The 26,067-nt window shown below is 43.3% G+C and overlaps 1 protein-coding gene across 5 annotated transcripts in view; it reads right to left on the bottom strand.

The window, feature by feature from the left end:
- LOC130146301 (collagen alpha-1(XV) chain-like) overlaps positions 1-26,067 on the bottom strand; it is a 129,506-nt gene that overhangs the window by 7,979 nt on the left and 95,460 nt on the right. For all 5 annotated transcript variants that reach the window (XM_056332326.1, XM_056332323.1, XM_056332325.1 and 2 more), the window contains exons 27-36: positions 20,130-20,183; positions 19,990-20,049; positions 17,240-17,308; positions 16,835-16,876; positions 14,445-14,490; positions 12,148-12,237; positions 8,623-8,672; positions 6,709-6,819; positions 5,215-5,359; positions 626-690 (exon numbers count right to left, since the gene is read on the bottom strand). In XM_056332326.1, the coding sequence (XP_056188301.1) occupies positions 626-690; positions 5,215-5,359; positions 6,709-6,819; positions 8,623-8,672; positions 12,148-12,237; positions 14,445-14,490; positions 16,835-16,876; positions 17,240-17,308; positions 19,990-20,049; positions 20,130-20,183 (732 nt within the window). The remainder of the gene's footprint in view (positions 1-625; positions 691-5,214; positions 5,360-6,708; positions 6,820-8,622; positions 8,673-12,147; positions 12,238-14,444; positions 14,491-16,834; positions 16,877-17,239; positions 17,309-19,989; positions 20,050-20,129; positions 20,184-26,067) is intronic.

A 26,067-nucleotide genomic window follows, 5' to 3' on the forward strand; every position in this document is an offset into this window, starting at 1 on the left:
GTGCTAGCTCGAATCTCCTTTTTTTTCAGAAACTACAAATATTTAATTTAGAAATTAACAAGACAGAAGTCTTAGCTTGCTTTTTTACCACATAGATATCTGGGATACAATTCTGATTTGACTCACACAGTAAGAAAAGGAAACGAATTTATATGTGTTCTCTGGCACAACAATTTTTAGACTTGCTAGGGAAATGTAGTTTTCTTCTTAGAATCAAATGACCTATATTACTGAGCTTTAATACAGTAATGTAATGTGTTTTTTTCACTGAAGCTGGGCATTCAGTAGTTATTCTGGTATCTCAGCATGTTAAGTTGGCACACTCTTTCAGAGAGATTGCTTTCAACATGGAATATGCACCTTTTCATTACTTTAGCATGCCATCAATCTGCATTTGTTTGAATAGGCTGTTGCTAACAAAGCAACGGACAGGCTTCTCCTGTTGTCACTTTTACCAGCTATATGGATTCCCTGCCGAAAAATCATGAGGTTCAGAAAACTAGAAAACATTCTAATAAACAAAAACATAAGATGGAGCTTTCCTCCCTTCCTCAGTGCTACCAATGACCACGGAAAGATTTGAAGCAAGGTTTTAATGGCAAACTTCCTTGTTTTGCTGTCTTACCAGATTCCTGCTTGCAGGTGACCCTGGCTCTCCAGGAGGACCTGGTGGCCCAGGCATTGCAGCTGCTAAAATAAAACAAGCATACAATACATGTTGAAGGTCATCTTTTTTGACATAGAAGGTGAGTGACACAAAGAAAGGACTTAGCAGTGGTATCTAGGAGTAGTGGGAGCTATAAATAGCCATAGGCCTTACATAGTCAAGTTCTGAATAGCTGTGTTCAAACCAACTACAGAAAATGTGTTCTAAGGATTTTTTTAAAAAGCAATGGTGAAACAGCCTTTTCTCTGCTGTTTGGGAGCTTAAGGTCAACAGATTGCAATCTGTTGCAGATGCTCTGCAAATGAAGAACCAGATCCACTTAAACTGACCAGAATGCTCTTCTACTAGCTGCTAATGGTGTGCATGTGGAAGAGGAAGAACTTTTAGCTCCTGCTCATATAGGGTTTGAGGGAGTCATTACAACTTCTACTCTAAAAGTAAACAAAAATAAACTTTTCCTTAAATAAAAAAATCACAAGTGTAAGATCAGCTGATATTTCAAAGTAACAAAGAATTCTCCAGTGGTATGAACTTGAACTTCTAAGACTGAAGTCCACAACATCTAGTGCCTAGTACCTGTCTCTACTTCAAAGCTGAACTTCTTCACCTTGAGTTAAGCCCCTGTTTTCTGCAGTAAAAGCTCCTTTATTTTAGTGAAGGAAAGAAGGAAAGATATGGAAGACTGAAAGCAAGCATCTCTTGCAAATGCATAGCATGATAATGGAACTTTGAAGCCATTTAGAAGAAAGAGCTTCTACATGTGGACCTTGCTGAGCATCTTGGTGTGTCCCAGCAAGGCTCTGTAGCTGAGATCTGGGCAAATCTTGCATTAACTGTAAGTGAAAATTCCTTCTGTAGGGGAGAAGAAAGTTGTAAAGTAGGGGCAACAAAACATGTTCAGCGGTATCCAGGAGGGTACACTGGTATACTGCTGGGAGGGAATGTAAAACTCAGTCAGAACTCTGACTGAGAACTGAAAGGCATGATGAGAGCTAGGATGACATGGAAGAAAGAGATCTAACAGCTGATGGATAGCTGTCGAACTACCTGACCATTGGGAAGTCTAGCATGTCCTAGCATGCTGGTGAATCTGGAGTACGAAGCATGCACAGGGAACTGCAAGGTTCAGCTCCTAACCGCTCCCCAGTTCCTACCTTGCTGGGCACTTCAAAATGGCATTCAGCTGCTCTTAGCTATTCCACACAGTGCTATAATCCCAAACAGGGACAGAATTGCTCTTCAAAACTGAAGGAGAAATGGAGGAATGGAGGAATAGCATCTGAAACCACCCTCTGCAGAAATTTTGGTGAGCACATCTGCTAGCCCTCCCCACAATAACCAAAATCCACTCCTCCACAGTTTGCTGGATATAGCAACTAGACAGACTGGAGGAGAGTAACAGAAGATAAGCTAAAGGAACATACCTTCTGCCTTTAGAATTTTCAGAGGAAGCAGGATCACAGTGATCTTCAGTGAAAGCAGAGCAATAGATTCCCCTCCACCCCCACAAATACATTCAGTGAAGAAAAAGTATTGACTACCTTCTCTTTTATTGTATCTTTCTACTCCGAAGTATTTGATAGTAAGACACTTTTTTAAAATATAGTTCGAACCATTGAAGACTCAGTAAAGGCTACCCCTGAGAGCACTGCTGCATTCTACAGCTTGCTTTTTACTGATCTGTAAGTCTTGAATTAGGAAGGTCCAGTTATATACCAAGAAAGCAAGTTCTAATGTTCAAAAATATTTGGTTTTGTGAAACCTGGAGGATCCTTGAAATCACATTTTACAAATCCAAGAATCTATGCTCTGAAGCATTTGCAAGGATCCTGCAGAGCAGTTCCTTCATGCCAATGGTGGGTGAAAGGGGTTCAGTTTTCAGGAGTGCTCAGTTATTTATCTGCAGATAAGCTATTCCTCTTTCTCCATATTACAGTAAGTAAGAACTTTAACAGGTAACTGTGCCTTCAAGATAGGAAATAAATAAACATCTGTGTTCATAACATTTAATAAAATGGACATCCGTCAGCGTGCTGCCTAAAGGAGCTTTATACAAATCAAAGAGGAAAATGTGTGAGAGGATGATGAAGAGTAATGGCAGAGAGGATAAGCAGAAGTATAGGGATGGAGTACTAATAATAATTTGTTTTGTCTGACTGGATCTCTTAGCAAATATTCAGAAGTGCTTAATATAAATTATACAGGAAAAGGCCTGAAGGCCTTTATGGACTTTATGTATGCTGCGGATCTGTCCATATCATGATGATCAGGAGCTAATTCAGGTACACGTCTATGTCCCAACATTGAACATACTAAGGATTTCTCCTTTCTGAAATATTCTTCAGAGGATGAACTCTTCTGATAGATACTCAATTAATTATATTTACTGGATGACAGATTGGAAGCCTCATCTTGTCCCTGGGCAGCCATATAAACCAGTCTGACCAAGTTCAAGAAACACCTGGAAATAACAAATTGGAGGCTGCTCCCCAAACTAGCATACTGGAGGCACAGGTCTTGTGGGAAAACAGACTGATCCTTGTCCTCGGAAATGGAAATCTGTAATAGCTAGACCTGCCCAAATTTTAAGCAGTACAGATTTGCATGGTAGCCTCTCTATTCGGCTAACAACTCCCTTTCTGTTAGTACGTCATCTTCAGCTGCAACTAAGGAATGCTTTCCCTGGCTGGATTCCCGTGCTGGTCACAGTTCCCAGAAGGAGGAGTCCCAGTCACTCACTCAGGCAGGCCTGCTGAGTAGAGGGGCCCAGGACCCCATCCACCAGAGCCTAGTCTAAGGGGTGGACATTAACAGTATGACGCTTGTCACTAGAGGTCCTGTAACCCAAGAGGAGTCAAAAGCATGACTGTCTTTAACTGTGACACTTGTTTTATAGCCACCTATTCCTTTTGATGCAAGTTTGAGATCATACACCTGAAGCTCCAGTGCTACCTGGTTTGCAGGGTTCCTCCCCTCATGTGACTATCTGTGGCGCATTCTACTCCTTTTCTAATCCAGTAAGTTGAAAATATTTAGAGGTACAGTAACCAACCCTCCCAAAGTTTTGTTTCTATCTGTCATTTGCATAACAACTAGTTTTTAGAAGCAGTTCTCTAGCAGTTTCATTCTAGACCTAAAATCTACTGTGGGTACTGCCTTTATATCATAGAATCACAGAACCATTCAGATTGGAAAAGACCTTTAAGATCATCAAGTCCAACTGTTAACCCAGCAATTCCAGGTCCATCACTAAACCATGTCTCTAAGCACCACATCTACACGTTTTTTAAACACCCCCAGGGATGGTGACACCACCACCTCCCTGGGCAGCCTGTTCTAACGCTTGACAACCCTTTTGGTGAAGAAATTTTCCGCAATATCCAATCTAAACCTCCCCTGGCACAACTTGAGGCCATTTCCTCTTACCCTATCACTTCTTACTTGGGAAAAAGAGACCAACCCCCACCTCACTAAAACCTCCTTTCAGGCAGTTGTGACGAGCGATCGGGTCCCCCCCCCGAGCCCCCTCCTCTCCAGTTCCCCCTGCCTCCCCCCTCAGCCTGTGCCCCAGCCCCTTCCCCAGCCCCTGCCCGGCTCTGGACACGCTCCAGCCCCTCAGCGTCCCTCTGGCAGCGAGGGGCCCAGAGCTGAGCCCAGGGCTCCAGGGGCGGCCCCGACAGGGCCCGGCGCGGGGGGACGGGCGCTGCCCCGGCCCTGCTGGCCACGCCGTTTCAGACACCAGCCAGGGCGCCGCTGGCCTCCTTGGCCACCTGGGCACGCTGGGGGCTCATGTTAAGTGGCTTTGACCAGCCTCCCAGGACCTTTCCCAGTGGGCCCTTCCCAGCCTCCTGCCCCCAGCCCGCAGCTGCCGGGGGCTGGTGTGACCCCCGGGCAGGACCCGGCATTGAGCCTTGTTGAACCCCATACAATTGGGCTTTGTCCCACTCATCCAGCCTCTCCAGAGCCCTCTGCAGAGCCTTCCTGACCTGCAGCAGATCAGCACTCCCCCCAGCTTGGTGTCATCTGCAGCTTGCTGAGGGTGTCTCGATGCCCTCATCCCAATTATCAATAAGGGTATTAAATAGGACTGGTCCCAATGCTGAGCCCTGGGGAACACCACTTGTGACTGGCTACCAGTTGGATGTAGTTCCATTCACCACAAGAAGAGCATCTTGGCCCACAATTTAGGCAACTGCTCAATTTGATAGCTTTACAAAGCTCTTAAGGCAACCTGTTGCATAGACTTCCTCCCAGCCACAGCTGCAGTAAGATTCTTCACGCAATAGTGCACCCATGGCACTAGACAGTGAAAACATTTTTGCAGAGAAATTGTCCCTTTTGTGCTCCCAGTTCCAACTCACCACCTAGGAGAAATTGGTAGAGGGCAGGAGGGGAGAGGGGAGCAACGTGCCTGAGGTGTGCAGGGTGGGTGGGCAGGTGGAAGAACAGGTGGAAGCGGCAGGAGGGCAGTGGCAGTGTGTGTGTGGGTATAAGCACATGCTGGAACACTTGCATATTCAGCGAAAAGCAAAATCACATCCTCTCACCTGAGCCATATATTGCAGGGGGGCCTGGTGGGCCTGGTGGGCCAGGTGGGCCAGGAGGTCCAATTTTTCCATAACCTGGTAAGCCAGGTAGGCCAGGTAACCCCGGTGGTCCTCTGGGTCCAACAACTGAATCCCCTTTTGGTCCCTATCAGTGATTAAAAGTACTTCTTTGAATGTATCAGTTTCACTGCTGTAGAGTCTTCACCTCTGGTGGCAACATTTTCTGAAGGTCTGCTACTGCACCAGAGGGGCATGCATATTAATGGAAAATTAAAAACTTGACCATGTACTAAACTAAATTCAAGAATTTAAATTTCAGAAAGCTTTTTGAAAGTTCTTGCACCTATTCCTGAGTAGCTGATACTTGCAAAACTCTCAACAGTACTCTCAAAGTCCTGGATCCCAACTTTGCTTGTGCTAAAACTACTTGCTTTGATGTGCTTATAAGAATTTGTCAGAAGGTGGAAAGCTGTAACATAAAGTGTGTCCATGCAGGGTGTATGTCTCATGACAAATGTTGGTTTTCCCTCCTGTGATCAAATGTCAGCTCCTATCCCTTAAGCTCTCCAGATGCCAGTCTTCCGGATCAAAAAGGCTCCAACTCTCCACATTTCCAGTTTAGCAGTGTGTCCTGAGCCTGAATGAGGAACCCTTTGCTCAAGATGGCCTGCATACATGGAACAGTTTTTGAACCCCAGACTAGGATAGTTCAGCTGCACCATCCAACTCCTTGCCAGTGTAACAGTTTCTAAATGGGGAGATTCTAAATTCTCAGCAACGTGGAATAGTGCCAGGGAGATTTTTGAAGGTGGGTTTGCTAATCTGACACTTTTCCCTCAGCTGTGACCCACCCATTCATGTTTCTCAGCACAGAATATGACAACAGAGTAATGCAATGCACACATTTGTTGCCAGATCCCAGGGATAAACTAGTTTCCAAAAAATTGGTGCATTTCATTCCAAAGCAGCTGTGGTGGCAATTACTAGAAGGTAAAACAACTAGGTAAAGATTAGACAGTGGCTGAATTTTATATGAATGTTCCAGACAGGTACACACTGGACTTTTCATTCATGTTTTTGGATTACTGAAATATAAAATAAGATTAATTATTTAGATGGCAAATAATTTTCAAATCAGCCTCTAACTTTATATAGCCTATTTTGGCATTTATGGGCATGTAAGTAGTAGTGTCACAAGTTATGTGTACTGCCTTCATTTCCAATGATGTAATAGCACAAATCTACATACTGATGTAGCTGTATCAAGACAGCTGAGCATAACATTACATCAATTTTTCATAGTAAATCAATTTTGTGCACAACAGTGAAGTGTCTGTGTTTATGCCTAACACAACTGTTTCATATTCACCTAATGGTTAGCATGAGGTTTTATATAGATCTTAGCATCAGCTTGATGTTTGCCTTTTTAGTGCCTTCTAAATTAAAACAATGGGTACCCACAGCTATTCCTATACTACAATTTGTGTGACTTACAACTAATCCTGGTCGTCCAGGTGGTCCAGGGGGTCCTGTCAGAAAAAAACCTCCATTTGGTTCTCCTTTTTCTCCTTTTACACCAGTGACTCCATTGTCTCCTTTTTCACCCTTTAAAGAAAATGTATTTTAAAACATTGAGCTGAAGTGAGATCAGAACTCCATGCACTGATGTTTTAAAGTTATATGAAATCTCTGAGCTTAATAAAGAAAAGCCACTGCTTAAAATCTTTTGGGCATCACTTCCTTCTTCAGTGATAAGGGATAGAAAGGAATGCTCTCTCTATCAAGGGTGTCTTAGGGTAGGAGCTGGGGGAGGTGGAGTTAGGTGGAGGCAGAGAAAATGCCTCTTGCTGTTTCCTGCTATTCTATCCAGCAAAACCTTGCTCTGTGCTGTAGCTGGAGGAAAAGAGAAAGTCAGAAGAAGCATGAAAGCCTGGCTTTCTGCTTTTCTCCATCAACAAGGAAAAAGCAAAGCAAGATTGTCATGAAATGGACAGATATTTAAAAGCATGCAGCTCAGTGAAGATTATGGTGCATTGGACAAAACAGACAGGCGGGGGTGTGTACCAGGATAACAGAAGAGACACCACACAGAACTGCAGATGCTTTGAACTGCATGTCTTCTGTCCATTGTTGATTATCAGTTAGCTTGGGGAACAGTAACTGCATGTCTTCTGTCCATTGTTGATTATCAGTTAGCTTGGGGAACAGTGATAGGTAAGAATTGATAAATACTCTCATTGTCTCTCTGTGCAAAATGAGCCACAGCAATTGTAGGTTCCACCTCACTTTATTTCCTTCTGTTTGCCTGGGGTTTTCCCTTCAACTTTTTTGGTCTACTTTGTTTCACTTTCTGAGAAATAAACATGTGAATAGAAGAGGCAAAGGATAAAACAAGAACGGCAGGTAGCTGCAGAAAGCCAGTAGAGATGGCTATGTATAGCCCCTCCTCTGACTTTTCTTCTTTTTAGTCTCCCACTAAACAGGACTATAAAGCTTTCTGTGAGGCATGCCATTTTGCAGAGATGAAGGACTAGATGAAAAATGAGTTCTTTGTAGCTAAAGCTGTAAAGCTATAGCCACTGCTCTGTAAGATCACAGAAGCCGTATAAGCTCTGTCATGCATTCAGGGGCACAGGAGTAACTTAGGTGCACTCAGCCAAGCAGAAACAAAATCTGAAATCCAGACGGCACTGAGTCCTTCAAGGAAACTGACAGTACACTGCTTCTGCTGGCATCATTACATGGTAACAAGACTCATTTTTTTCAGATCTTCTACTGAAAAAGAGTGTTGTTCACTTAAGAATATTTAAAATGATATTGCATTGGTATTCATTTTTGTCACCTGAAGCAGTCAGGAGAATAATGGAACAGAGAAAGACCAAACACATCAAGGTGTGGGTATACTTTCTTGCCCGAGATTCCAGGAAAAGTAGCTTCCATTACTTATTTTATTCAGTGTGTTTAAAAGATAAATAGTATTACACAGAACTGACACCACCGCCGCCCCATGTGTTAATTGTTGCTACATTTTTTATAGAAGCCCTTTAGGTAATGGATGTTTCTTACCTGAGCTGAAGGGAAACAAAAGTATTCATTTATGGCAGATAATTTGTATCAACTTACGTTAGGTAACAGAGAATTATGACTTACTTTAATACCACGGGGAAGGTAAAAAGTCTCAGTAATAAAGTTTTTTTTCTTTATGTACTACTAACATCTACTATCTCTATACTTGTAATAAACTTGTCTATGTAGCTGGACTTTAAGAAATAAATATGATTTGTAACTGCTGATGCTCTTACCTGTTTTGTCTATTTCACCATGCTGTGCTGTTTTATGCTTAATTTATATGAAAGTACACTTTAGAAAAGGCTTAACCGAATTCAAACACAAATGGGATAAAATTACCTTTATGCTATTAATAAAGTGGCTGAAATATGGTGGAGGCAGAAGTGGACCTGAAAAATGGAAGAAAATACAATAAATGACAATAATTAACTGTAATTTCTCTTTTTAAAAGCACTGCTTTGGATATTACTATTTTAGGAGTTTTAAGAAAAATTATTCACAGTAATAACATTAACCTTTTAACAGATATTTTTAGTTTGGTTTCCTAACAAAGCAAGGCTTATGTGCCCTGTCTTGTCTGTCACTCCTCCACCTTAATAATTTCTGAATCTGATTGTGAGTTTCAGACAAATATGAAAGCAAAGAAGGCTCAAAGATTAAAAAGTCCCAGTTTTCTGGAAAAAAAAGAACAACAACAAGAGCATCTGGGCAGAGGGTGAAAAAGAAGCGTCCACATTAACCCCTTTGATGGAAACTAAGGCAAAAGAAAATCTTCCCATATGTTTTGCTAGCAGTGGGGTGACCAATCAGTATTTGTGTTACCTTTCATGCGAGGACAGTACCATAACTGACAAGAGACTGTTACTGTGCTGCTGATGACAGAATAATTGTCCCTCAACAATTTTCTGCAACAAACCCCAATACCAGTATCAGTGGTTATACCACCTGTGTTATGTTGTCTGACAATGGTGGTCAGCCAAAGGTGTTAAACCAGGACAAAAAGTCTAAAAAGTCTTAAAATATTCTTTGTTTGGCATACGCTTGGAAAAAAATCTATTTTACAGCTGCCTATAATGGCTCAATGCATTTTCTTCAAATGTGTTTTCATTCATTTTTGAGATCTTTGGGTCCAAGGCTACGTCAGCCACAGGACCCAATCTCAGCATGCTCTCTTAGGTACAATTAAGTCAAGTAAGCATTGTATGTGTCTGTACTCTTGGACAGAAATGTATTCCCACTATGGCCGCTGTTTTGATTTTATTCAAACCCTGCCAATTAGAGCTTGCTGCAGTGATTTGCCTGGTCCACATGAGGGGATGGGGAACAGACAGGTGGAATGGAATGGTGTCCTTCTCAGGCATTGCTTAGTAATCTCTATCCTGGCCAATATCTTAGGTCTTTATAGGATGACCAGCAAACAGACTAGGCCTAGGCAAGGTGCATGAGATAAAGGGAAGTCACCACTCAAAATGGAAGTAAAAAATCTGTGGTAGGAAACCACTAAGTTCTACCTATACTAGTAGCTAAACTGCATTAGCCCAGTTCCTCAGCCCCAGGCAAAGCAGCACAGCTTCTATCCATACAGCTAGATGTCCTCACTCCCAAAGCATGAGAGACTTACCTATACAGCCTACTGCACCCGTCGCTGGCTTAAGCTGCCCCCCAGACCACCCTGGCTCTGGGAAAGTGTTACTAGTTGTAGGCTGAATCCAGGCCAGGAAACATGGGAACAACTAAACCGCAGAACAATTGTCCTCAGTGTCCTGAGTCAGTTTAGCTCACTGCTGTACACAGCCAGTGAAGTTTGCCTGCCATGGCTTCTCCATAGGCAAACCTAGCTCAGTCCCCTTCTGTAGACATTCAGTGGAAGGCTGGCAGGCAGTTCTTGACAGGACCTTTAGGGACCTTAACACTAGCCAGCAAGAAACATACTTTGTTGTGTAGCTTCTGCTGGTAGACCAGACAATTTCATTTCAGTTTGTTTTCGGGTTTTGCTGAAACAGACTAAAGGACTTTGCACTTCCTTAATCAATGGCAAAATCATGCCCACTCAACCATCAAAGTCACAGAACTTTGGTGACCTTTCTTTCAGATGCTGCTTTCAGATCGGGGAAGACAATGTTTTGTTAGTGGGTAAAACACTGGATTTTTGTTAGAAATTCTACAAGAGTGATACCATCAGTAAAGATGTCATACTTAATAAAAAGAGTTAAATGTTGCTATCCTGTGAATTAGATGCACAAAGTAACAGGAACTGTTTAAAGAACATATTAAAGAATATATTGGGCATCAATGAAAAACAATTCAAAAATTTCACGTACATCATCTCAAAGGCAAATTCTTATAATGACGTCATTGCTGGAGCTGGAGCAGCAGGGTGTGTATTAGCCAACAGGTTGGCTGAAGACCCTCTCAGTACTGTACTGCTTTTGGAAGCAGGCCCTAAAGATACCCTTCTAGGTAGTGAAAGACTCATGTGGAAGATTCATATGCCTGCTGCATTAACATACGACCTCTGTGATGAGAAATGTAACTGGTATTACCACACAACATTGCAAAAGCATATGAATAACCAAATTATGTACTGGTCCAGTGGAAGAGTGTGGGGTGGCTCCTCTTGTCTCAATGCTACAGTATACATTTGTGGGCATGCACATTATTATAGCTGATGGAGCAGGGAAGGGGCTGTGGGACAGGACTATGAACATTGCTTGCATTAAATGCAGAACCTGGGAGAGAACAGACATGTTCATGAGGGATAAGCCAGTACAGAAGAGAGAATTTTCTTAATTTCTGTTTAGGAATGGTTCTAGCTTCTTTTTACAAGTTTATTGATGACTAGGAAGCACTAACCACTTATTTTAAGGCATTGGATATTGGTCAGAATAAAAATTAATTAGGGCAATACAAGAAACAGATTTATTAGAACAAACAGATGTCCTATTAAAAATAACCAAAATATCATCTTCAGTGAACAGGACTATGTCTTTGGAACAAAGACAGAAATATCCATATAGATGTAGTTTTGTATTCATTATCAACACATTAGAGGAAAAAGATTATAAATATGGCATAGCAACATTAATTTGATATACTGCTTCTTCTGTTTCAAATTATTTCTGGCACTGACCAAAGCCTTATCTCAGTATATGAGACTTAAAAAAATGTATAGAAAAGGAAAAGTTTGGAACAGCAATATTTTCAAATAGATGCTTGTTTCTGTAACTATTTTTGAATGTGTAAGAATTAGCAATGTGTATCAACTTTTTGATACAGAAAAGTAAAACTTTGGTGAGAAGCATCTGTTATGATGCTCCTACAACCAGTGAATTGATATTTTTAGTTCACACAGACTTTTTATGAGTTTCACAAATAAAGCGTAGAATATTAAAAAGCTGGTTGAAATGGAGATCATCTAGTTCTACCTCCTGCTGGAAGCAGGACTGTCACCAGCAAAGTACTGCCTTGAAGTTAAAATACAGAGGTGTGTTACCCTGAAATAGGCAGCACTGGATTTTAGCCCAATTGGTTGAAAAAGATTGACAGCAAAAATGGTATTTCAGGAAGTGGACATGATGCCTTTCTAAGATTTCAAAAATTTCTGACCAGCCAGTTACATTTCAGTATCTATTCTGTTGTCTTATTCTTAACACATTCATAATACTCACAAATGTGCAGTACAGGTACTCCTTTTCAGAAGACATTTTTGATAACATTATGAACTTTGTTGTTCTGTGTGTCAGTTCAGCAAGGAACCTAGGTATAAGTCTTTAAGCAGGTAAGGCTGCAGGGGTATCAAAGTACTTTTTTTAAGTTAAACGGATTCCTTTACAATATGTCAATGGCATATCACATTTAGTATACCTGGTGGTCCTGGAGCTCCTCTGTCTCCCTTTTCTCCTTTTAAGCCCGGTGAACTGTGCAGTGCCCAGGAAGCTCCATTTGCTTTAGCACCTGCCATAAAAACATCACAAATTCACAGCAGAGACTATAGCAGTGACAACCAAACGACCAAAAGTGAGAGCAGGCTTTTCCATACATGAGGGGCATGTGGCTCCAGTCCTTATATGCTTGTCTCACTCTCCTCATGAACTCTGAAAAGCTGCCCGATTGCCCTCACTTATCAACCCCAACATGGGCAAGACCATCTCTCTCTTACAAGTCAGTCTTTCACTCCCCCACCTAATGACCTAGCCTAAGACCCTCTGAACAAATCTGTTCTCACTCTATTTGTGAACTGGGGCGAGTGTAGAAACCGTTCTCGAGTTATGGCTCCGTGTTTGATACCACATCTTCTACTACCTCCAGACTACAAACCAATATATGATAATATCTACAACTGTGAATGTCAAAAATATTATCATTTATTGTTCCTTCATCTCATAAAAACACTAATAATGAAGAAAAATCTCTGAGAACAGAAATGCTTTTAGCATAGTTTTACATCCAGGTGAGCTAAGGGTAGTACTGCACCCAACCACATCTGGATAAATCTTCTATTTTTCCAGATATTAGTCAACTTTTATGGTAACCTTACCCTATAAAATCTCTGGGTAAAACAATCCCTGAGTATTCAGGCTCCTTAGGCCTGATTTCTCTATTTGTTCTAACCGAGTAATTGCCAATATCTTTGCAAAACTCATGTAAAATAACATAATTTTGCCATGGCAACATGTTATAGCCACTTACTTTAGGTAGAAATGCCTTTGCAAGTGCAAGTGAGGTGGTCCTATTCTGACTTATGGGCAGGAAGGGTGTTGAAGTGCAATGACAACCAGATAGAAGACACCTATTTTGAAGTAATATTTAATGGTTCCCTGTCTGTGGTATCTTCAGCCCCTGCAGTCAGTCATGGTCTATGCTGGGAGTCAAGGGATCACTAAGAACAGTGGCTCTTTTCTAACCTGATCTGATTACATTTCTGAATGTCACAGGGGCAAGCACAGAAACAATTTCTTGCTTGGGTACCCAGTGAACCAAGAACTTTGGGCTGTCTGTGGGCATTTATTGATAGATCATGGATTCTTTGTTAAAAACAAAAATATGGACAAAGAAATCTTTTGGATCCCTGTGTGCAGGGGGAGACAAGCAATTGAGAGTGTTTGAATTGAGGAGCAGTACTGGACAGCCTAGGCTCTATGGGCTTAATTCTGTGGGCATAGCCCTGAAGAAATGAGGACAGTTTGCCAAGCACAAAGCTTTGGCTTTCACTTATAAGTGGTGAGTCAGTCATGCAGCAGTAGGGATTCAGAAGGAAAGCTCAGGTCATCATTATACACCATAAATTTGTCCCTTTACTGCCCTGAAACCCCCCTTCCATCAAAATTAACAAAACTTCTCCATCCTTGTGTCTGTTTCCCCCGGGTCCTCATGTGTGGAGTTTCTCATCCTCCTCCATTATTCTTACTTCCTCCCTTGACTGCCTGTCAGGTTTTTGTCCTAGCTACTCCCAAACCCCAGAAATTACTTTCTTTTCAACAGGCCTCACCTTTCTAGTGAAGGAGGGGATGAGAAACATTTCTTCTGTCTTGCCAGAAAATTCACCCCACCTCACAGAAAGAATTGTTAGTAACTTGTTTCTTTCCCTCAGCAACATTCTGTGGGACTCCAGCAGCCAGTATGTGTTGACCCTGCCTTTGGTAATTTTCTTTCAAGCAAAAAGATGGGAGCATTTTGACATTAGTCATTCAGAGAAGGGAAATGTTTTTCACACTTCAGTCAAACGCTGGAGGAATGAGACCACCTGGTTGCTTGCTGGGATACAGTATCAGGTGGACTTCAGAATCTGCATCTTAGGAACATTGCCAGAGCAGAGAGTGATAATTCAGCGCAGCCATGTGTGACACCTCTGCTCTGACAGAGGACTTGTATGATTAGATCCTGCAGAAACTGTGTTGCACTCCACAAGTTATAAATCTTAGTCTTCAAAGTGCAACTAATAGGCTCAGTTGTTCTTTGGTCTACACCTTAAGACTGAGTAAATATGTGATCTTACAGTTTCACCAGAAGAAGAAACAAGACCACTTTGGTTTTCCTCCTTTTTTCCTCATAAACCCAGTTACGCAATAGCCAAGAAAAACCACAAAAAGCTTAACTAAGAAAACAAAACAAAACAAAACAAAAGCTTAATTAAACCAAGGTACAAGAAAATAATTACTCACCATGGACATTAAGAGCTTCTTGATTTCCAGGGTAAGGAGTGCTCACCTACAGACAAAGAAATCTATTACAAACTATCCATACACATAACTGATGGAAATGCCTTACATGGTGTGACTGAAAAGCCTGGAGATTTTGCATGCTAGTAAATGTTATAACAATGCTCCAGTTTGTCAAAGTCTGAGTATTAGCTGATCAAGCTTTTTTTTCAGGATTGTGCTCTCTTTAGTAATGCAACATGCTTTCAGCAAGAGGGTAACAACATGCATTTTAGAGGCATCAGCAAATCCTGCTCTCAGTCATGCCAGTCAAGCATCAGAAAACTCATTCTCCAAGAACAATTCTGAATTTACATCACTGCATTTCAAAGCAGGACTTGATTTTTGACTAAGATAACAGACTGTGTTTGTACATTTTTCATCAGACCATGGCTATGCCTACTGCCTGATGTTGACCTATACTCCAGGTGCATTGAGACCACAATTGGGAGGCAGAATTTATTCCAGTCTCTCCCGTCCTGGCATCAGTCACCTGTAGCAGTGGGCATCCTACTTACCTCTACAGCCTATCTTCAAAATAGGGACACTGCAGCAATTAAAATATGGTGCAGTGCTCAGAAAAGGACAGATTTTAGCACTAGCTAGTACTATTTATATGAACCTAAGCAAGGATATGAAAAAAAAAAAATAATTGAAGGTGCTGCATCTGGCTAGTCCTGTAGTATTAGCTCTTATAAGTCTTACTCACATGGATAGCTCCATTAACTTCAGAAGTTCAGTTCACATGAGGAAAACTTGTGGGGTTCAGTCTGTAGCTCTTTCTCAATATTCAATTATGTAGGCATGAACAGCAGACTTCTGATCTATAAACTTGGATAGGTTTAGGAGATTATTCACAAACGTAGGACAAATCTATCCAGCATACTCAGATGCACAAAGAGGTGTTTATAAGTACAGGTTTCTATTACTTGTGCACATAAAAGTTACTGCTTTTATTCAGTTTGTAACCTTCTTGAAAAGTGACATTTTATTATTATTATCTGAAATGCAGCTAAAATAGGCTTGTATTGTTTGAATCATTCCACAGAGAATCATAGGTCAGTTGAAGGTGGAAGGCATCTCTGGAGATTGTCTAGTCCAAAGCAGGATTAGCTACACCAGGGCCTTGTCCAGTCAGGTTTCAGAAGTGAGGCTGACTAATCCATATGTGAATAACATACAAAAATTATATGGTAGTAATGGGAAGATTTAAGCGAGGAATTCAAAGAGGTAAAAAGATGGTGCCTATAGGTCGTAGGCCAAAACCACAGAAATGTCAAATTACCATAAAGTAATGTCTATTTATCATCAATTAACAGAAAGATCCATAAGCTGGGATACATCTTCCTTCAGCAGTAAGGCTAGGGTGATGATAACTGTCAATGCATTTAGTATACTGTAAGTCAAGAGCTGCTTCTCTAAAATAAGTGAAACAGAACTGGAATGAAAATTGGAGGAGGGGGCACAATACTATTTTGAGCTATGCTGTCTAACAGAAAAGTAGAGCAGCCATACCGCACACCACACTATTAAGGGGAGGACTGTGGCTGCCAAAAACGATCTTTTCCAAGTACCTAACCCACAACTTAACAGCACAATATAGCCCTAGGGAAAGTACTTCCAGGACTGAACTCTGTTCGCCATTCATTGTAGGGTATAATTTCCATGACACATGAAACAAAACCTGCATCAGGATCCTCTGAAAATATAAAGTCCATCTCCCTTCTTTTGATACTAAGTGTGAAATTGCAAGTCCTTTGAAGGTAATGGGGACTTTGCCATTCCCTTTGGAAAGCAGGGGAAGAGCTTCACCTGCTGCCACTCCCGAGGTAATAAATGCTTATATGAGAATACACGTCATTTGAGGGTCAGATAAAGAACATGACCTTTCTTTTCTGATGCATCTTTCATGCCATAATGAAACACATAGCAAGTCTTATTTTGGACAGGAGAATTGAAAACAGCTAAAAACATAACAACATGGAGACAGTTTTTTTATATACATCTGAAAATGTGTGTACATGTATGTATAGACATTAAGCTCCCCAAAGCAACTTGTAACTATGGAAACAGAAGGTGTTAAAAGTATTAGGACAACCAAGTGTTCAAAGTGCTTTAAGCAAAAAGTTCTAGTGTTTCTCGTTCTGTTACATATTTTATATATGACTAATTTTGGGTCTATAAACACTTGAAAATCTGTTATCTTACAGACTAGGTAAAACGCATCTCTGGTGCAAAGCAGAAGGCAGGGGGAGATAAGCTGCAAAGCTACCGTGGTTCCATATACAGCTACTTTGGTTATGTACTGTCATGGCCATGCGTTTTGCTAAAAGCAGGTTCTGTGTGTGACTTACTGGCATCTTGCAATGAGGTCTGGCAGAGACTGGGAAAACTGTCTATTGAAAACAGGAAGGGCAATTATTTTAATGAAGGTAGGTGTAATACAGCAGATAACACACTAAATAGGTCTGCTAGGCATGATGGGACAAAGCCTGGCACCTCTGGAGCAGAGAGCCCAGCTTGGTGCCCAGGAACTCTCACAGGTCTGTCAGCAGGTCCTGCTCTGTGTGTGAGGGACAAAACTCTTACATGACAGTGGCTCTGGTTAACAGATTTTTTCCTATGCATGCAAACAAGGTCACACACTGTAAACGGTGTTGCTTGAAACAAGTTTTGATGTTTCCTTTTGCAAACTGTTCCTAGAGCAGCACATTTCTGTTACAGATGCAGACCAGCAACTGATCTCCAGTTATACTTACTCCTTTGATATAAATTATACGTCCTGGAGGTCCAGGGGGCCCTGGGGGTCCAGGCAAGCCAGGATGGCCCTGTTTAACAGAAAGCAAAAGAAGGAAGATACTAGAAAGATCTTTTCATATACAATACAACTGAGCCTACAGAACAAAGTCCAAGGGACTCAGAGGGTCTTATTTAACCAAGAAGTTTTGTGTTAAATGGTTTGAGGGGACACTGAACATTCACACACTCTAGGAATCTTCTGGACTGCTTCCACTGTGTTATATTTCCAGTGGACATCTGGTAAGGTGAAGTCCCCCATGAGAACAAGGACTAGTGATGGTGAGATTTCTCCCAGCTGCTTGTAGAATATTTCACCTGCCCCTTCATCCTGGTTAGGTGCTCTATAACATACCTGACCAGGATATCTGCCGTATTGGCCTTCCCCTGACCTTTACCCATAAACATTCAACCTTGTTATTACCATTGTTAAGCTCTAGGCAGTCGAAACACTCCCTAACATGTGGAGTTACCCCACCGCCTCTCCTTCCTTGCCTATCCCTTCTGAAGACTTTATAGCCATCCCTTGCAGCACCCCAGTCACGCGAGGCATCCCACCATGCGTCTGTGATAGCGACTATGTCACAGTTTTCCTGCTGCATGATGACTTCCAGCTCCCTCTGTTTGTTGCCCACGCTTCGGGCACTTGTGTAGGTGCACTGCAGCTGTGGTATCAATCTCACCTCACACACCGGCATGCTGGCCCCAGACTCATCTCTAGCGAGCCTGGTTTTATCCCCTTCCTGCTTTGAATCTAGTTTAAAGTTCTCTCAATGAGCCCTGCTAGCTCCTGACCTAGGACCCTTTTCCCGCTCTGGGACAGGTGACTCCATCTGTTGCCAGCAGGCCTGCTGCCATGTAAACTGACCCATGGTCAAAAACCCCAAAATTCAGCCAGGGACACCAGGCCCCGAGACAGATATTGATCGGTGTGACCTTCCAACCACATGCGCCATCGTTCCCTACAACCAGTGGGACAGAGGAGAGCAATGCTTGTGCTCCTGATCCCTCAGCCAGTCACCCCAAGGCCCTGAGGTCTCTCTCAATCGCCCTCACTCTTCTTGTTGTTTGAGCACCATTGCTGCCCACCCGGAAGACCAGCAATGGGCATTAACCAGAGGGCTGTACCAGAGCAGAGACTTTTCTAGTAACACCCCTGGCATGGGCCCCAGGGAGGCAGCAGACCGCCCTGGGGGGGTGGGCCCCGTTGGCATATCGGGCCCTGCGTTCCTCTCAGCGTGGAGTCACTGATGACACCCACCTTTCTTTTTTTCTTAGCAGAGCTGTTCATGATGCGTGGGGTTGACTGACTCTCCCTGGGCAGCTCCTCCAGCCTGGCCAGACCTTCATTCACATCACCATATTCCCGGCTGTCAGGCTGCAGAGCCGCACACCTGAGGGCAGGGCACCTGGGGTGGTGGCTCGGCCGGGGGTGATGCCCTGCTGCCCCAGGCAGGGGCTGTTTCCACCCCTACCCATCACTTGTGTCCCCTCCAGCTGCTTGGAGGTGAGTAGGCCAGCACCCTCCGCCTCCAGTGATGTCCTGGTCCATGCATTTGTCTCAGCGATGGCAGAGAGCAGTCCCACTGACCTCTCTCTCCTTTGCAATCTTGGCACTCCTTAGCCTTCCTATGTCCCCTCCAGCTCTGCCACCAAGCTGAGGAGACTTCTCCTCCAGCCACACAAGCATCCCGCCACCCCTGGCAGCAGCGACAGGCTCAGGCGCTCCCTGCAGTGGCCTGGCAGCCATACATCTGTCCATCACCACATGCCTTCTGACACTGGCTTCTGTCCGAGGGGAAAGTGTATCAGTTTCCTCTGGGGGAGCCATGGCCACAACTGCAGTTCATTGCTGCAAGCCGTTAGGGGGATGGCGGTCTCTCCATGTCACCTGTGGTCACCCTCACCCCAGGCCCCAGCCACCCTGGGCCACAGTGGCCACTTGGCAGGGCCTCAACGCGTGTGAGGGTGTCGCTGGGGCACCCCCTCCCTCTGTGGCCACCTCGGGCCCGCAGGCAGCTTCCCACCGCCCCTCAGCACGATGCTCAACCCTGGTGGCAGCAGCAGCCACACAGGGTTTTGAACTGCTGCCTCTGCCCCAGCCCACCCTCGTGGGACCACTTGTATGAGAGCACTTCACAAGAACAGGCCTGCCACACCAGGAGCCTGGGTCACCACTTGTCATGCCGCAGTCACAGGCTGCAGTGGGCACGGGTAGGCTATCATCCGTGCAGTGCTGAAGCAGGCGGCCTCAGTGGGTGTCTCCTCATTAGCGGATCAGATGCCACTTCAGCATGAGGTGTTGAGGTGCTGTCTGTGTGGTGCTAGACAGCTGAGAGCCTATGGCAGTACCGCCACAGCATCGGGGGGGTGGGGGGGCATACTGATGGCCTCTATCATGTGGCCTTTGATGTACAGAAAGGACTGGCGACCCCAGGCCGCTGGCTGTTTGAAGCAGCTACGCTAACAGAGAATCACACATAGAGAGGTTACGCCCGGGAGCTGACACAGCCATGTGGGGCTGCGAGAACCAGATGGGCCCAGAAGTTGACTTTTCCATGATTGTTACCAGATAGGAAAAGTAGCAGAAACATACAATTATTTCTAGACCATTTCAGGTTTTTAGTCCTGTCACCATTTTAAAAGTGATCACATAAATCAGACTTTAATTAGGATTTTTTTTTCCAGCTAATTGCAAAACATAAGAACTTACGTTAAAGGCTTCACCTCGATCACCTTTCACACCTCTCAGTCCATTCAGTCCTGGGCGTCCCTGAAATAAGTAGAAATAGTGCAGTATGTGTCAGGAGCAAGCTCCTCTGTCTTTATACCACTTGTGAGCATAATACATACTGGACGTCCTGGGAAACCAAGTTCTCCTTTAGGTCCGGTTGGTCCTATTGGTCCCTGGACAAAAAAGAAAATGCAATTATGGAGAATATATGGTACGTATCTTTGAAATACATTTTGATTATTTAGAATAAGATACATAGTTTTATATTTGTGTTAAAAATGAGTCTGTGTTTGTCTACAGAGAACGCACAGAATTTCCTCTCTACTTGGTCTGCTGAGCAATCTCAGAAGCTGAGGCCTGCCTGTAACAGTCACCTCTGGCTTGGAAAAGACTGGGATCTGAAATGAAGTCTGAATTCTTAGGCATTTGTAGGGTGTGCAATTCGAAACTGAGCCACCATGTATCAAAGTAAAATGAAGTGTATCGATCAGTAGGAAAAAGGCAGCTAGTGGTGTATGCTTTGTGCATCTCCTTTTTCTTTGCTTTGTTTTTCTAATTATTTTTGAATCAGGCCCTATGAGGAAATGTCTGTGAATCAGCCTGAGAATTCATACAGTGCCAGGCTTCTACATGCCTCTTACCAGATTGCATATGTGGATTTATAGGGCTGGTGACAGTTGAAACAGAACAGATCCTTCTTTATACAAGAATGACTGACCCATCAGGCTCACAAAGATATGCAAGTGACAGCAAAAAGAAAGGGCAGGCAGATTGCCTGGGAAAAGTGGTCCAGGACTATGGATAATCTATGACTGGGCATTTGCAAGCATGCAACTCCTAGGCAGTCAGCAAGTGATCAACAAAAAGTAGTAAACCTGAGAATACTACAAACTTTAATCTGTTGTCAGCTTCCCGAAACTCAGCAAAACCACAAGAATCTAGACAAGCTCTTTACATATGTGTCAACCTTTCTGGTTTCATTTCCTTTTTTTTAGTCTGGTGAAGCAAGAGATACCCCTTCTTGCATTACTGGTTAAATAATCTCTGTCTATAGATCTCATACAGATACCACTTATAGGTGACAATTGACATGTCTAATCCTGAGAAATCACAGTACTTTCAGTGTTATTACTGCAACACTTTCTATTGCCTACATACCTACAATATAGTGATTAACATAGAACTATGCTGATGGAAGAAAGACACTAGCCATTGCACTGCTCATCACAATTTTGGCACATCACTTTAACGATAACAAATATTTGTTGGCATTGTGACTGCAACTTCAAAGAATAGCTAGCAAACAATCAAAAATGTGAGGAAATCCCCATCTTGCCACTCACTTGCTCTTGATTACTAAGGAAAGTGGAGACTAAGAAGGAAGAAAGCCTGTGGCAGAACTGAGTGTTTTTATTTACAGTCCAGTTCTGTTGCCATGTTACATTTCAGCTCAAGGCACGGAGGGAGCACTGGCAAGTGAAGAACTAGAAAGGTTGCAAGAAATATCCTGATGTTTTATACTTGAATGATTTACATACTCAGAGTTTTGCATCTCACCTGATCAGCAGAACATTGACATGGAAATACCATATAGGTTCAAATACCTGTCTCTTACCACTCTAATTTATGAATTAAACTATTGCCATATTGACAGAATTTTCATTTAACAAAACATTTTTGCTTTTTAAAGAGGCAAATATTTATCCTTTTTCAATGAAAAGTGGTGTACATTCATGGCAAATTTATCTGATAATGATGAGGTGATAATCTTAGCATCAAGCTGAAATTCATGGATTATTTATTGTAGTTTTTATCATGCTAAAACCGAAGACTGGATTAGAGATGAAATTCAGAAATGGTTAACACGTGAACATATTGATTCATGCTTCACCATTGTAATCAGAGCTTAAAGCTCGCTAACGGTAGCTGAAACTGTTAGAAGATGGTAGGACCTTTATTAAACTTCTATTTCATTTCCTGTTTAAATGTAATTCCTGCCCACATAATCAAAGCTAATGCTTGTGTCTAAAAAGCAGGCAACAGATTGCTGGTGGACTCTGACAGACGTGAACTTGAATATTGTGCCCCCAAGCTTTCAAAATGATTCAACCCACCCTTCTGTGTTACCATACCCAATAATGGGTTTTGAAAAAAAAAAAAAAAAAAAGAGAAATCCAAAATGTTGTGGGGTATTTTTCTATTTCACTTTCCAGTATTTGAGCCTTTAAAGAATATGCAAATCTGAGCTTTACTGAGCAATGAAGATGATTAGAAACAGATTTTTTTATTAGTTTAAATAAATTGAAGTGTCTGGATCTCATGCTTTAGCTGGGACTTTAAACGAACTTCAGCAATGCAAGGAGCCGACCATGCTGGAGCCACCTTTACTGTTTCTCTGTCAAAGTACCAGCCCACCCATGACAGATGTTAGCAGCTCCCTTGAGACAGAAGGCAGCAGTCACAGCTAGAAGTGCAAGAAGGAAGCAAGGAAGCCACAGGAGACTGCTCACCACAAAAGGAAATTTCATTTACAACAGCAGAGAGTTGATTTGGGTAGACTGACACTGTGGTTCTTACTAAGGGCTCCTATTCACTAGTGTGCAATGGCCTGCTTCACTGGCAGCGAACAGCATCATCAAGCAGGTAAAAAGGATCCTCATCACCCCCGTGGCAGGAGACTGGATTCAGCTTGTCTCTTCTGCTTTTGCTAATAACAGCACTAAGCTTCTGACTATCCCTGGCTCTCATCTGCCAGACCACTACTTCTCTATAGCATCTTCCAAGCTCCTGTGATGCTCTCTTCTGTCCAGCTGAAGTCTTGGAAAGGAGGGGAACAATGAGAAGGGAATGTTTTTTTGGTTCTAGAAACTTGTGTATGAGTTCATTGCACCCTAACAGCACAGAGGAACAGAGTCCCTGGCTACCTCAAAGCTGTTCTTGGGCCAGAGTCTTTGTGCAAAGTGGAACGCAACCATCATAATGAAAACTTTGGTAAGTTATGTTCTCTGAAGTCTGTGTATTTTCGCTGCACAGGTCTCCCACTGACTACAAAGGGATTTTTTTCTATGGAACAACACCAGAATGAATCATCCTCATTAGCAGCGATGATTAAACTGGAGTTCTGCACTATGAAGAGGAACTGGCTGAGCAAAGTCTTGAGACAGGTTCTGTGTGCCAAATTCTCCTGCAGTGTAATCACTCACACCAGTGCTGGCAAGAACTTCCTCTCAATGGCCTTGTCTGCATGCTGAACTATATGAAGCATCTCATGGCAGTACAAAAGGAGAGGTACACACAGAGTTTGGGGCTGGTAGAAAAAGGACACGTCATGAAGAATGCACAGCAACAGGATGAGAGGCAACAAACACAAGCTAGAACATGAGAAATTCCAAATAGATATAAGGAAAACCTTTTTTACTCTGAAGGTTGTCAAATACTGGGATGTGCTGCCCAGAGAGGCTGTGGAATTTTGATCCTAAGAAATGCTGGGCAAGTCCCTGAGCTAAACAGGCCTGCTTTGGGTGGTAGTATGGACTAGATGATCTCTGAAGTTCACTTCCATTCTAAATTATTCTATGAATCTACTTCATAGTGAAAGGATAGACTCATCTTGCAGTTATACAAGGAGGAGAAAAGGAACTCCCCTTCTGGTAAGTTAGGATATCCCCCTTAAGGTATTCTGATACATGGTAATTAAGAAAGCAGTTACTCAGCACACCCAGTTAGCCCTTTTAAAGACCACAGAAACTGATGGCAAAATCTCCTACACACCCTGGTGTGCAGAAATGACATCACCTAGTAATATTCACTTAGATACAACAGAGACCAGGCTACATCAAAAGCAGAAGCAAAGACACACTCAATATCCTTGAACTTTGGAATACTAGACTAGAAGGATTAATTTCTGCTCTGACCCTACTGAGTCTGGGCAACTGTTCTTATTTCATAACTAATTTATTGTGCTTTCATACAACACCCAGTCAAAAATATCAAGCAAGGTACCTGGAAGAAGGCATCTAAATCCTGATTTCGGTAAATGGTCTGACTCTACTGCCTGATTTGCAGCTTCCTCAGAATCCAAGGCAGTTGCAAATTGTTGGCACCAACACAAATTGAGCCTGATGTAGTCAGTTGTTTCAATGTAAATCATAGAAATAGAGAATAGTTTAGATGGGAAGGTGCAGAAGAATGGCTGCAGAAGCATGGCTTTAGAATCTCTGAAGATCTGCACAGTCCAGGCCTGGTATTAGAATAGGCCTGTAATGAGAATTGTACTGAAGTTGCTGTGCTGAAGTTAACAAGAAAGGCAGCCTTGAGCTATTCTTCAATCCTGAGACCAAGTAATTATGTTGTGCCAACAGGCCGTGGCTGTAACAAGCTACAGCTGCTGGGAAAGCAGGTGCAGGGCCAAGCAAGATAGGGACCGGTATGGGAAAATAGGGAGTAACAAACTACAAGGCTGAAGCACAGCAACACAATTAGCTACATGGATAGAATGCTTATTTTAGTCATGATAATTAGGGGTGTGAGAACCATGCGCGTTGAGAGACTACTAACCAATTATATTTCTGCTTTATGAATATGCATGTGTATCGGTTCTATATAAGTAGTGTTAGAAACTAATAAAGCTGAGCAAGATGCATAACTCATATTGAGCGTCTTCTTGACTCCGGCGAGCCCTTCTTCCAACAATTGGCACCCGAACGATGGGAAAGCTGGTAATTGCTGGAAAAACTCTGCCTTTGCATCGCGACGGTGGGCTTTGCAAAGTTGAGAGTCACTCTGAAGAGTTCGAGCAGGAAGACGTCCGTAAGGAGTAAAGGCGTCTGAATCCGGCATTGACGTTGTGCGCGGACCTGCACCGGTAAGACCGTTTTTCCCTCGGTAATGGAAAGGGAAGCGGCACTCACGCTATTAACTGATATTCTTGCTAAGTGAGAGGCTAGCGTGAGCACTAAGAAGCTCCATGAGCTCTGTAGGTGGGCGGCTGAACACGGACACTTAAAAGACCCGCAATTGCTGTTTAGTGTGACTGAGTGGCGAGAGGTCGGGGATTCCCTTTGCGATGCGATCCTTAGCGGCAGCAAGTCGGCCAAGGACTTGGGGACTGCCTGCCGGGAGGTCATAAACCATTTATGATCCCTGGTTGCGGAGAAAAAAATGGCTGTGGCTGCCTCAGACCTCCTCGGTCGGGAAACCAAGTCGCAGTCTACCCGATTATTTGGTCTAGGCGCTCCGTCTGCAAAAGGCACAATTGTGCCCATTAAAAAATCTGCGACCGAGCTGTTAAACCCGACACCATCTCCAGAGAGTGGCGCCGCATCGGGTGCTCTGCGCCACCCTGAAAGCTACCGAGAGCAGCCCCCCCTGTTAGATGAGGACGAGGGTACTACGGCGGGTCTGAGTGCGCCTCTGAATGAGAACGCGGAGTCTGATAAAGAAAATGAACCACATGCACCTGCCCTGATCCCCCGTCCCCGAACCAAACCCTCTGACCGGACCCTAAACCGCTTGCAGCAGCAATTGAACAAATGCCATCTGCCTACTGCTGGTCGTGATGTTCAGATCCTGACCCAGGAAGGTGTTATCCTCCACCCTGCCGCTCCCCAAAGTCGTTGGTCTGGGGTTGTAAGAGACGCTATATTGGAGGGAGAGTGGGAAGCTGCTTCTGCTGTTGCTTGTCCAGTGCAGACTACTGCTTTACCTGCTGGTTCAGCAGCCGCTGTGTGGAAACCTTTTGATTGGAAATTTATGCAGCAGCTGCGACAAGCCATTACACGATATGGATTACAATCTGAACCAGTCAAACACTTGTTGACTTATTTGTTTGACTCTGAAATCATGACACCCAGTGACTGTACTTCGCTAGCCAGATTGCTTCTTACACCAGCACAGTTCCCCGTGCCCCGCCAGCGTGCTGTGCCCCGCGGCTCCCCCCGCTCACCCGCCCACCCACTGCCACAGATCCCCCCAGCTGCTGGCGAAAAGGGGAGTCCAGAGTTCGGTGTGGAGCTGCAGATCGCACCCCCGCCGGTGGTAAGACCGCGTAGAGTAAAT

This window comes from Falco biarmicus, chromosome 3, assembly GCF_023638135.1.
Source record: "Falco biarmicus isolate bFalBia1 chromosome 3, bFalBia1.pri, whole genome shotgun sequence".
Classification (NCBI taxonomy): Eukaryota; Metazoa; Chordata; class Aves; order Falconiformes; family Falconidae; genus Falco; species Falco biarmicus.